At 34.4% G+C, this 12,310-nt stretch overlaps 1 protein-coding gene across 2 annotated transcripts; it reads left to right on the top strand.

Annotated features, from left to right (window-relative positions):
- The first annotated feature begins 602 nt into the window (after positions 1-602).
- LOC127878923 (cyclic nucleotide-gated cation channel alpha-3-like) lies at positions 603-11,025 on the top strand. Of its 2 annotated transcripts, none has more exons than XM_052425487.1 (4): positions 603-926; positions 5,885-5,997; positions 6,812-7,023; positions 8,724-11,025. In XM_052425487.1, the coding sequence occupies exons 1-4, from the start codon at positions 705-707 to the stop codon at positions 10,355-10,357; spliced, it is 2,181 nt and encodes a 726-aa protein (XP_052281447.1). In that variant the 5' UTR covers positions 603-704; the 3' UTR covers positions 10,358-11,025. The 2 variants fall into 2 exon arrangements, with proteins under 2 accessions (XP_052281447.1, XP_052281446.1); XM_052425486.1 differs by having other exon boundaries at positions 5,879-5,997.
- Positions 11,026-12,310: the final 1,285 nt, after the last annotated feature.

Genomic DNA, 12,310 nt, shown 5'->3' with positions numbered 1-12,310 from the left:
GACGATGCTTCGCAACATCGTCGAAAATGCCTGCAATAGACGTGTATAAGGTCAGGTATCAGGCAAAAAACGCACCAGAATGCGCCATTTGATGCTAAAATTTGAAAAAAAATCCGGGAGACCCCGGACCCCCACCAACGGGAGGATACCCTCTCCCATATCCACCCTATCCGCCTCCCCAATGTCAATTTGCTTCCGACGCCCCTGCGTTTGCGACTTTAATCTGGTTTCATAAAAACACCACTACTTTTGCTAAAGCATTTCATATGTTTTATATATTCTGATCTCTAATAAGCATTATGCATTATTACCAAAATTTACTTATTTAACAGTGTTTTAATCATTACCTCTTTCATGAAATTCTCCGTCAATACAATATATAGCAATGCAAACGTTTATCTAGGTTTTATCTCTCGTTGTTAACCACAATTGAATCATAAATATTAATTCTATTGCTATTTTACTAATGATTTATATAAAATAATATAAAATATATAAGACATGCTATTTTTACGAACTGGTTAAACAAAAATTCCTAAAGCTATCCACGATAAATGCGTAATTTAAATAAACCGCTTTCTGCACTTACGAAGAATGACGTCATCAGTGTTCCTAGGTAAAAATGGACGACGACGCACTTCATTAAAGAAAATAAAAAGATAGACATTCTAATTTTTGATGTTATACAATATTACCCAATCACAATGGCAGAGAAATCTGAACATGAAACTCCAAAAGTTTCCAAATTCAGATGGAGAAAAGCAGAGAAAACAGATACTACAGCGAAGTCAGAAAAAACAGAAACATTAGAGAAGCCAGTAAAAGCAGAAACAGCAGAGAAGTCAGGAGAGAAGTCAGACCCTGAGACTCCAAAAGTTGCATCAAAGTGGAGAAAAGCTATTGTCGGTGTTAGAGCGATTACATCGGTAGGTAAAATTATAGCAAAGCAAAAGGATGATTATTTTAGTTTATTTTGCATCAAATTCATTCCAACTCGTGTAAGTTAAACGAACATATGTTGTAACAAATGTGTAAGCCTCAGAATAATTTTTTTAATGGAACTAATTGTCGAACAGGGATGACAAAATCTTTTTAGGAAATAGGGATTTGTTGTGGGTTTTTTTTATACAATCTTGGTTTGGGATTAGGTCCGTTTGCTTTGGGATAGGGTCCCTTTAAGGGCTTTTTTTTACATTGCAAAAAAACTCCCTGTTTTGTACCTGAATATTTAAGCACAATAGATAGAGCATTAATGAAAGAGCATACTAGAAAATGTCAAGGATATAAAAAGGATATTTTAAATTGTTTCTACACAGGGTTTTGAGATATTGACATTTATAGTCTATTAATTACAATTTGTATAGTGAGTATTGAAAATTAATTGGACAAAGTCAGTCGCCCTGACTCCAAAATGCACAACTCTGACCATTAGAATACCTGATGATATTGCTTCCCATATAAAGCTATTTTTATTTTATGAATCAAACTAATTCCCATAATAAGGCTTAAAAAGTTGTTTGTTTCTTCATCTCCAAAGAAATAAAAGGTATGTATGTCAGTTTAAAGGGATCTTTTCACATTTTGGTAAATTGACAAAATTGAAAAAAGATTTTTCAGATTCACAAATTTTCGTTTTAGTTATGATATTTGTGAGGAAACAGTAATACTGAACATTTACCATGGTCAAATATAGCCATTATACATGTTTGCATCTTTTGACGATTTAAAAACCTGAAAATTATAAAGCGTTGCAATTCGAAACAATTGAATAATTTGGAGAGTTCTGTTGTTGTCGTTTAATTTTGTGAAACTACCAAGATTGCTTATATAGAGTATAAAATACGTCTCATATATATACTTGGCAGGATGGCTGAGCGGTCTAATTGGTTTTTACTCCAGGACTCTGGGGGTCACTGGTTCGAGCCCTGCTGCGGGCTACTTTTTTTTCCTTTCTTTTATTTTATTCTTTCAGTTCAGTTTATTTTTTACTGGAGCTTTTTATATCCAATGTTTACATTTATCAATAAAATGAATTTAATGACAAACTTCAAAACATGCCAAAATCTGTGAAAAGGCCCCTTTAACATTCTTTGTTTCATTTACTTTTTTAAACAAACACAAGTTTTTTTCTCTTAGTGTATAAGTACATTCTATACCGTCCAAAATCTAATATTTTTTCAGAATAGCTGTTAAACCTTGCTTTTCACCTTAGTTGACCTTTGTAAGTGTCCAATGAAATTTGAATAAAAATATCCCAAAGTTGGCCAGACACTTTTTGAAATAGGAAATGTGCAATCTATAAAAAGTTATGTGATTTATGTTACTATTAATTAATGAAATTGATTTAATTTTCCACAGTGCATTTTGTTACAATGTTAACTGTTCACAGTGCATTTTGTTATAATGTTAACTGCGTGTTCAGCATGAAACAATTTTATCTCCAATCAGGGACCATAATACAAATTTTGGTATAGGTTCCTGCTTCAATAAAAATGCTTGAGGGATAGAACAGTTTTACACTTGTGTGGACATCAATAAAGTTTGTGTGTGACTCTTTATATGTAGAAGATTGTCAGTGCCAGAGCAATTGTTCCGAAAGAAAATGTTCTCATATTTAGTCATCACTAATATATTGCATTATGTGTACTTCTATAATTTAGATCATACATTAAACATGTAAAAGTATCAAGTTTGAAACAAGCTGTCATTCCAGCAGTGGAATCCTGACCTCACTTTAATGCCTTGCATTCCAACCCGCAAGATATAAGGGCAGTTTGCAGTCATTTAAAGCTATCGCGTTAATGAGGTGAACTGGCATTTTATTATAAGCAGAAATATCTTAAATGAAGATATTTAGTGAAATAATTATGGTATGTCAATAATAGATTTTTAATGTGTTTTCAACAGTTGCATGATAAATACTACTTTTGATAAATTTAACAATAATTATTCAACCATATTGCTAAATTTATTAACTTAGCATGAATGCCATGATTCCAGAAACTATTAATAATTGGATCAAATAACAATGTCCAACAACTGCTAAAACAGGTCTGTTTGAAGAATGCCCATATAAATATTTTATATCTGTACTTATAATGTGCGTGTGGCCGGTTGACTTATATGTTTTCATTTAATTTCAATTCTTCCTTTGTATTTCTGTTCTGTATCTATAGATATATCATCATATTAAATAACTTATATTGAGAAATTAGCCAAAAAATCTGGCGTAACACCCTGTAATTTTTTGTGTTTCATGAAGCTTAAAACTGTGCAGAAAAAAGAAATTTGCAATCTTTATTCTAATTGATATAACTCTTTATCTTTCACCAACACCAACCGCAATCAATTCCGTATATCTTTTTAAATAATTATATTTCTTGTTTAATCTATCAGACAGTCAGAGGAACACAAACATTCATATGACAAATATTGCTCTGTCAGACAATATGCCTGTTCGGTAAACCTGAAAACATCTTTTGTAAATTATGTTTAAACCTTACATAACATTCATTGTATTCAGTCTTTTTGTCAATAAAAATGGAGCTTTCATCTGGAATGATGCCTCAGCCAATAACAAATTACCAGAGTCTTAGAAGGTGTGGTTTAAAGATCATCATTGGGTTATTGCAACTGTCCAATTGCTATGTAGCAGGAGGGCTATAAAAGGTTCTGCACAGGGCTTATCAGAACTCTAAAACTAAATTTTCAAACAGTTGGAGTCACAGTCCCCAAATCTTGTAGTAATCATTAAATTTGGCATTTAAGGACATTTCCAAGAATATGTCACGCTTGGAAGAAAACAACTGAATTAAGACATTAATAAATGGAAAAAAATTGAATACTTATTGGCTTTAATTACTGGGAACAAAGACGCCATGCATCTGAAGAGTTATAGAAATATTGTAATATTAGAACCAATTGTATAGTGAATAGTGAACTGAGTGTTTGATGTTTATTGGATATTACTTGTTGAATAAAAATTGAAATAACAGGGACTTATCGTATGAACAAGTCGGTGGTGTTGGCCACAACCTGTCTTCCCTTTCCCCCTCAGAAGCAAAGTGAAAATGGCTATGTGCAAACAGCATAAAACCAGAACAGCCTGCGAGTAACTCGCAGTCTGTCTGTTCAGGTTTTATGCTGTTTGCTGCTCATCAGTATCTAAGTGTTGGAATTAAAGCCTTTTAAACTTGAATCTAGTAAGAAAGGTCTTTAATTAGATTTACCTTTCTGAGGGACTACAAATGCGTAAAAATACATATCTAAGTGGCAAAGGGCTCATATGAATAGTGCCCAGAACCCAGTAGTGTTTTACTGATATAATGTAGTAACAATCAATAAATTTCCCAGATTACAGAATTGCATGTCATAAGAATTCAGACCAAATGTCTGACAAGACTCTGGACTTGTGGAGTAACATATTCAATTACAGAAATATCTTTATTCTTTATTCAACATTCTTTATTATGCTGAATAAATATAAAATGATTTAGCAAATATATGTATAGCAAATGTAGCAAAATTGATTGGAAATTAAAACCTAGAATACCAAATTAAGTTAGGTGTCCGCGTAATTAAATAGTTACAGTATGGGGTTGATCAGATTAGTGAAAAAAACAACTTTTTCAGCCTCAATGATATTTAAGTCCAACCATGAACTTGTTCACAAGTCTAACACAACTTGTAGGTGTCTCATCAACAATTTTGAGATACCTGTATGATATATATTGCAATATTATCTCACAAGCCATTTCAAATTATTATGAGAAAACTATAAACTGGATTCAATACTTATATAGTGAAAACTTTAAAATCATTCTTCCAATTTATTAAGCTGAAGTCTTGATACTTGGTATTTAATATCATGTAGGGGTCAAACTTATGCCACTAGACTCAAAACTAGCCATGCCTCAAAGGTCACATGATTTATGTAAACTAACTTCAGTTTCAAAATGACTTTAAAAATCATATCATTTGATATTAAAAGGCACAGTTAATATTTTTATGCAACATCATTTGTGGTCTTCTATAAGTTTTGTTCAAATCCTGACCCCAGGGTGAACAATTTCCCCACTCGGAGTGTAAATTGTTTTCCTCATACTGGAAACTGTTGAAATCTTCTCCCAACCTACAATGTTGAGGGCCTAGCGATAGGATATTCAGCATCATGTAGTGGACCTTAACCAAATTTGCTAAAATCCTTCCCCCTGGTATCAAAACTGACAACACTCTGGGGGTTACATGGTTAATGAAGGCTTTATATGCAAAATAACTTACAAAATATATTTCTCTATAAGGATAAGGCCCAGAGGTTTTATAAGTTCTAAGTTTGTTTCAAATCATGAATATCCACAATGTCTTCCTGTGGGTGCTAGTAAACATATCTTCTAAGGCAACAGGCCACACCCATTGTGTTGATTGCTTCATATAAGCATTATTTAAAATCTTCTCAAAAACAACAACAAGGCAGAGAGATGTAATATTTGTAACACCATATTGTAGTCCTCTTAATACAAAGTTTGTTCAAATTATACTCCTGGGTACAAAACTAGCCATGCCATGGGGTCTCATTTTAACTACAGACTTTATAGATCCAAAAAAAAAATTACTTGCTCTCTTAAACACAAAACCCATATGTGTGATATTTGGTATGTTAGATTGTACATAGTGGTACTATACTTATGTTGTTCACACAATGACCCTATGATTAAAACTGGCAACAGCCCAGGGGTTAACAATGTTAATAGTCTGCATAGGCAACCTTACTTTTCTTCTTTCAAGAACATTACACGAAAGAGTGAAATAGCCCTTCCTTGCTCTCTTGTTAAATAATGTTAGTTAGGTATTTCTTTAATGTGCACATTCTGATTTACATATGAAGGCAAAAGGCCCACCAAAGGATCCGTTTTTGGACCGTTTCACCGTCACAGGACGTTCATATTCAGCAGAGAACGAGGCTCCTGTGTATCACTTCAAAGATCTCTTTACTACAAAGTAAGTACAAAATTATGTTCAACATTTAACCCTTTGCTTTCTATAACCTATCCATGTTATTTTTAATAACATGAAATACGCCCATTCATATTACAATAAATTACCTCCCATGGTCACAGTACGGAAACAGTCTATCTTGTGTAGACCCGTCAACCTAGCTCAAAGGTCATGGTAACAACGGGGTCAACAATCATATATGGGCATAATATATCTTGTCAGGACTGTAACCATGTAAATGTTGATGATGAGACTGCATGTTGCATTAAGACTTTCTCAAAGAGCAAGATTGCACTTTGAAGTCATGACAGATTTTAACATAACAAAGCTGGTATAGACTGTTAAACTTCATCATCCAAAATATTAAAGTTGCATGAGAAAATAGTTATTAGCCAAGAAACAAAGTACAATTTATTATAATTGTGTATTAAATACATGCTTTATACACAATAAAGTTAGATCTTATGAGATTAAACAGTAAAACATTGTTGATGAGATGTCATTTCCATACATTCTGATGTTAATCAGTTTGAATCCTCATAATACAGTCAACGTCATGGATCACTCATATATCCCACAAAATTACTTAAAACTTGAAAAGTCTCCAAGCCAGACTGCCAACTTTTAAAAATTAACTTGTCAATGCAACAATGTACTAGCCCCAAGCAAACAGGTGCCCACTATTTTTTTATCTCTACCAATAAACAGACAATTGTTCATCTCAAGTCTTGATTTACAAACTCACACTAGTTCAAAAGTTTCAATCTAAGATCTAGGCCTGGAGTATAAATATCTGAACATGCTTGTTTTTGTCAAGGTTCTGGAAGACCATTCATTTTGACCCGTCCACCACAGGCTACTTCTACTGGTCCATGGTGATAATGTTTGCCGTCTTATACAACCTAATGATCATAATACTACGATGTGTGTTCATTCAGCCCAATGAGCAGTACTTAGTGATGTTCATAACATTGGACTACATCTGTGACACTCTTTACCTGATTGATATGTTCTGCAAGTCGAGACTTGGTAAGTTGTCACGGGTATTTAAGTTGCTGTATCTTATCTGTCATCTTTTTTCTTCCAAATGTGTTACTTTTCCGAATGACATTGAATACAACAAGAGCACGGCATAACGGGTGCCACGCTCGGACCTTTGACCTAGTGACCCAAAATGGTTGTGGCGTGTAGAACTCATCCAGGTGCATCTACATATGAAGTTTCAAAGTTGTAGGTGGAAGCACTTTGATTTTAGAGTCAATGTAAAGGTTTTAGCACGACCCCGGCGGACGGCTGACGTCGGACGGCAGACTACCAGCAGGCTATGACAATACCTCGGGTTTTCTCCGAAAACAGCCTCGCTAAAAACCATTTTATATTCTGATTGAAATATGTTTTTGGGTATAACTTGTCATGTTATCAGCAAAAACAGAAATTTACAATGAAGTACATGCATTAAGACAATTTTTTTGTCTGGATGCTTTTACTTCTATGTTGATGTTGATTCCACACGATGGGGGGCATTAAACAATTTACATGTGCATCAAATCTTATATATATCCTTAAATTAGATGGTACTGTAACTTCATTAATAAGTCACTTATTTAAAGGTTAAGGTCAAAGGCCAAATATGGCAAAAATAAGGCAAAAAACAGCATGACCGTATTGAAACTTAATCTTAAACTTAACTGTAACTTACTTTTTCTAGCAGTTACTGATTTGACTAAAGAGCTTATTGAGTATATTTTCAAGTTCTTTTACTGATTTGTATGCCCCCCTTCGAAAAAGAGGGGGTATATTGTCTTGCTGGATGAAGGTCGGTCTGTAGACCTGTTCATTTTTTATCAATAACTTGTGAACGGATCGACCAATTGGCTTGATAATTCCCATGTACATTGGCCTTTGCCAGTAGATTACCCCTATTGAAATTGGGGTCACTAGTTTTCTAAGGTTAAGGTCACTGTCAAACTAAGAGTGAAAATTGTTTCAGATCAATAACTTGTGAACGGATTGACCAATTGACTTGATACTTTCCATGTGCATTGGTCTTTGCCAGTAGATGACCCCTATTGAAATCGGGGTCACTAGGTCAGTCACTGTCCACTAAGTGTGAAATCGTTTCCCATCAACTTGTCAACTAATTCACCAATTGGCTTGAAATTTCCCATGTGCATTGGCCGTGGACAGTTGATGACCCCTATTGATATTGGGGTCACTAGGTCAAGGTCACTGTCACAATAAGTGTAAAAATTGTTTCCGATCAATAACTCATCAATGCATTGACTGATTGGCTAGATACTTCACATCTGCATTGGCATTGGGCAGTAAATGACCCCTATTGAAATTGGAGTCACTAGTTCAAACTCAAGGTCACTGTGACATTAAGTATTAAATTGGTTTTATCCTGTTTCAAGGCCCTGTTTGAGGGGGCATAGCGGTCTCCGACAGAAGAGCTCTAGTTTAATATGATAATCTGATTCAAATGTTCATTTAGATTGGGAACAATTGCCAAATAATTGGAGTGGGAGATGTACAGAGGAAAAATGATACAAACAAAGTGGGCATAATACAGCTTTTATATATGCATTGTGACTTAAAATATGCAACACATCTTTTGTCAGTAAACAAACATGTAAAAGGGGGCATCAGGGTTTGTATCTCCTTTTAGTTATTGAATAACCAACTGATTTTGGTGTATTTTGGTACATATAGATTTTTTACATTTACAGGTTTTCTAGAATCAGGTCTGCTTGTAAGAGATGTGCCCAGGCTAACAAAAATGTACTTGAAGTCAAAGTATTTAGTGTTAGATATCATCACTCTCCTACCCTTTGATATTTTGTACATTGTTCCAGCACTTAAATTTGGAACGTATGTACGATTTAACCGACTGGTGCGAATCTGGCGCCTGAAAGAGTTTTTCCATATGGCCGAGACTCACACAAACTTTCCCAATATTATTCGCATCGCAAACCTGATCTTGTATATCATAATAATCATTCACTGGTTCGGATGCTTCTACTTCCAAATAAGCTACACCATAGGCTTTGGTACCGATGATTGGGTGTACCCATCTCTCGCTAATCCGGGCTATGAAAAGTTTTGGCAGCAGTATTCCATGAGCTTTTATTGGTCTACATTGACACTGACAACTATTGGCGATACTGTTTTACCCCATACCGTAGAAGAGATTTGGTTTTGTACTGGGTGCTCCCTCATGGGTGTGCTGATATTTGCTACTATTTTCGGTAATGTCGGCGCCATGATCAATCACATGGATGCCTTAAGGACTGAGTTCCAGAACAAGGTTGACAATGTTAAGACTTACATGGACCTAAGAGGTATAGGACCAGAGTTGCAGGAGCGTGTAATCAAGTGGTTTGATTACACTTGGAACAATAAGCAATCGGTAGACGACAAAGAGTCCCTCATGTTTCTGCCCGAAAAGTTACGTGCTGAGATCTCAATTCATGTCCATATGCATACATTGAGAAGAGTGGCAATATTTCAGGATTGTGAGCCCGGACTTTTGGTTGAGCTGGTGTTGAAATTGAAGCTACAAGTTTACAGTCCAGGTGATTTCATTTGCAAAAAAGGTGACATAGGAAAGGAAATGTACATTGTCAAACGTGGAAAACTGCAAGTGGTTTCGGACGACGGAACAAAAGTGTTCGTCACCATGTCAGATGGAGCAGTATTTGGGGAGATTAGTGTTTTAAACATAGCTGGCAACAAGACTGCAAACCGCAGAACAGCAAACGTGAAAACTGTGGGCTACTCTGATCTCTTCTGCCTCACAAAGAATGATCTGTGGGCAGCTCTGGAGGAATATCCTGAAGCGAAGAAGATGCTCATAGCAAAGGGGAAGCAACTGCTGAGAAAGGACAAGCTTCTTGATGAAGAGATGGCAGCGAGGGAAGAAAAGAGGCAGACTGGTATGATCACTAAGGTTGACATGCTGGTAGAAGCTGTAGAGGAGATTAAGCATAATCTTGAGAAGTTGAACGAAAAGATAGATAAATCGCCAGCTGGACTGAGACCTATTAATGTGTCTTTGTTGTCAGACAATGCAAGGTCTTCTTTGACATCCTTGCATAACCTGGATAAACACAAAATGCCATCAACAATTCCAGAGGAAGATGAAAAGAAACAAGAAAAGAAGGAATCCGAAAAGAAGGAGCCTGATGAAAAGGAACCAGTAAAGGAGACAGACAAAAAGGAACCAGAACAGAAAGAAGAAATAGGTGAAGCATCAAAAAAGATAACTCTTGTTCATGTTAAATCAAAACATGAGGAAAGTAAAGAGACAAAACCTGAAAATGCAACAAATACAAATGCAAATGATCAACAGACAAACAAATGATGATAATTTATTGCACAACTTGTGATGGTATTGTAAAAGCATGCTTGTGTTTTACAACCTTGGTGATGGAGAATTTCTTGTTTGCTACGGAGTGTTTCAAATAGTGAACATTTATAATTCAACATTTTCATGTGGTGAAGGTACTGAAAATATTGTTGAAAGTGAATCATGTGCGAATTTTTGAACTGATAAGAAAGTCATGTCAAATCATATAAGTTTAATAAGGTTGCAATATAATGAACAGAATAAAGTTGTACCAACATTATCAAATTATTCACATATTATAGACATGTTTTTACTCAAATTTGTCTCATCTTACCTGTTGTAGGTTACCAATTGTCTATGTGTTAGAAAGAGTTTAAATACTTAACCTTTCTTGATTATTTGTTTAAAAAAAGAATAACATTTGTATTTGTTACTGTTTGTAATTTTAAATGTGATTGTAAATACTTTTTAAGATTGCCAACTTTTAATTGTAAAAATTAACATAATTCTGGGAATATTTAGTTAAATATGATTGTATTAAATAAATGAAATAATTTTTCAGTGATTTGGCATTTTAGCATAATGGTATTTTAGTACAACTATGATACACTTATTATTATGTTATGTTCTATATGTTTTGATGATTTAATGCGAGTCAAATAAATTGTGTTTGTTGTTTCGGAGCAGAGTATTTTTACAGTTTTCTAACTAGCTTCCATTTAGGATAACTGCATGTCCTTGTGCTACCATTTTTTAGATTCAGAAATGAAAATGTTACATATATAATAACATATCTATGTAACTACTTAAAAAATATATTGTAATTTAAATTGTACTTTGGCTATATTTTTTCCAGATATTATCATAAGGGTTTTGCAACAAATACTTATATCGGTACTAAAATATTGAGCATCTAATTGAATCAGATATTCAAAATATTAATTTTGGCAAAACCTTAGGTAAAAGAAAATGTCATTATTTCTGAAGTTTGAATCTTGAAAGAAACTAAATAACTTCATTTACATTTTAAGTCAAAGACTTCAAAAAAAGAATAAAATTCTATTAATAAAGAGTTATACGTTAATTTATTGATAACTTTTTCACCTGTAATGACTTGATGTTTGATCACAAGTCTGTATTACCTTCTTTTGGAAACTGTTTTCACAATTCATTAGGCAATACTCATAACTTCCAATAAACAGTTTTGATTTGCTTCTGCCTTATGCTACTGCGCAATACAGATGACTGCACAAGTGATGGTGACACAGTGAATTTATCTTCATTATAAAAGTTTGAAACATGACACTGGACCATATAAACACGGTCTGAATGCTGCAGTTGAATTGCTTATTGAAAGAGGAAATAGTTGCGTATTTAAGACAAGGCTATTGTCAAGCAATATGGTCCCCTTCCAGCTCCACCACTGTCAGAAATTCCACCATTTTCAGATTTTTTTTTGGTTACCGTAGCAACCACAATTCTTTAACGTAGGAACAAAATTAAATGACGTGCATAATGTCCATATTGCCATCTATCCATGTTGCAAGTTTCATGAAAAAATATTAAGAACTTTTAAAGTTATCGCAGGATCAAGAAAACCACCATTTTCAGCAGTATTTCTAGTCTATTTGTTGCCATAGTAACCAGAAGTTTTGACGTAGGAACAAAATGAAATGACGTGCATAATGTCCATATTGCCATCATGTTTCAAGTTTCATGAAAAATATGAAGAACTTTTAAAGTTATCGCAGGATCCAGAAAAGTGTGACAGACTCACAGACGCACAGAGCGCAAACCATAGGTCCCCTCCCGGTCAGAGCTCCAGATAAGGATTAAGTCTAAAGGGTATTTCACTCCCTGATATTATTGTTAAAGCGTATTTTACTCCTTTGTTTCAGCCATAAAGAGTATTTAGGAATATTTAGGGGTATTTTCCATTTCCATAGAAAACTGGAAAAGTAAAATAAA

Source organism: Dreissena polymorpha, chromosome 4, assembly GCF_020536995.1.
Source record: "Dreissena polymorpha isolate Duluth1 chromosome 4, UMN_Dpol_1.0, whole genome shotgun sequence".
Classification (NCBI taxonomy): Eukaryota; Metazoa; Mollusca; class Bivalvia; order Myida; family Dreissenidae; genus Dreissena; species Dreissena polymorpha.
The sequence above is the reverse complement of the archived record's forward strand: the minus strand, read 5'-3'. Positions and strand labels throughout refer to the sequence as shown.

Coding starts and splice junctions, on each gene's coding strand:
- LOC127878923 (XM_052425486.1), top strand. CDS start 705: ATGGCAGAGAAATCTGAACATGAAACTCCAAAAGTTTCCAAATTCAGA. Junction 5,998..6,811: donor AAAGATCTCTTTACTACAAA/GTAAGTACAAAA, acceptor GTTTTTGTCAAG/GTTCTGGAAGACCATTCATT. Junction 7,024..8,723: donor GTTCTGCAAGTCGAGACTTG/GTAAGTTGTCAC, acceptor TTACATTTACAG/GTTTTCTAGAATCAGGTCTG.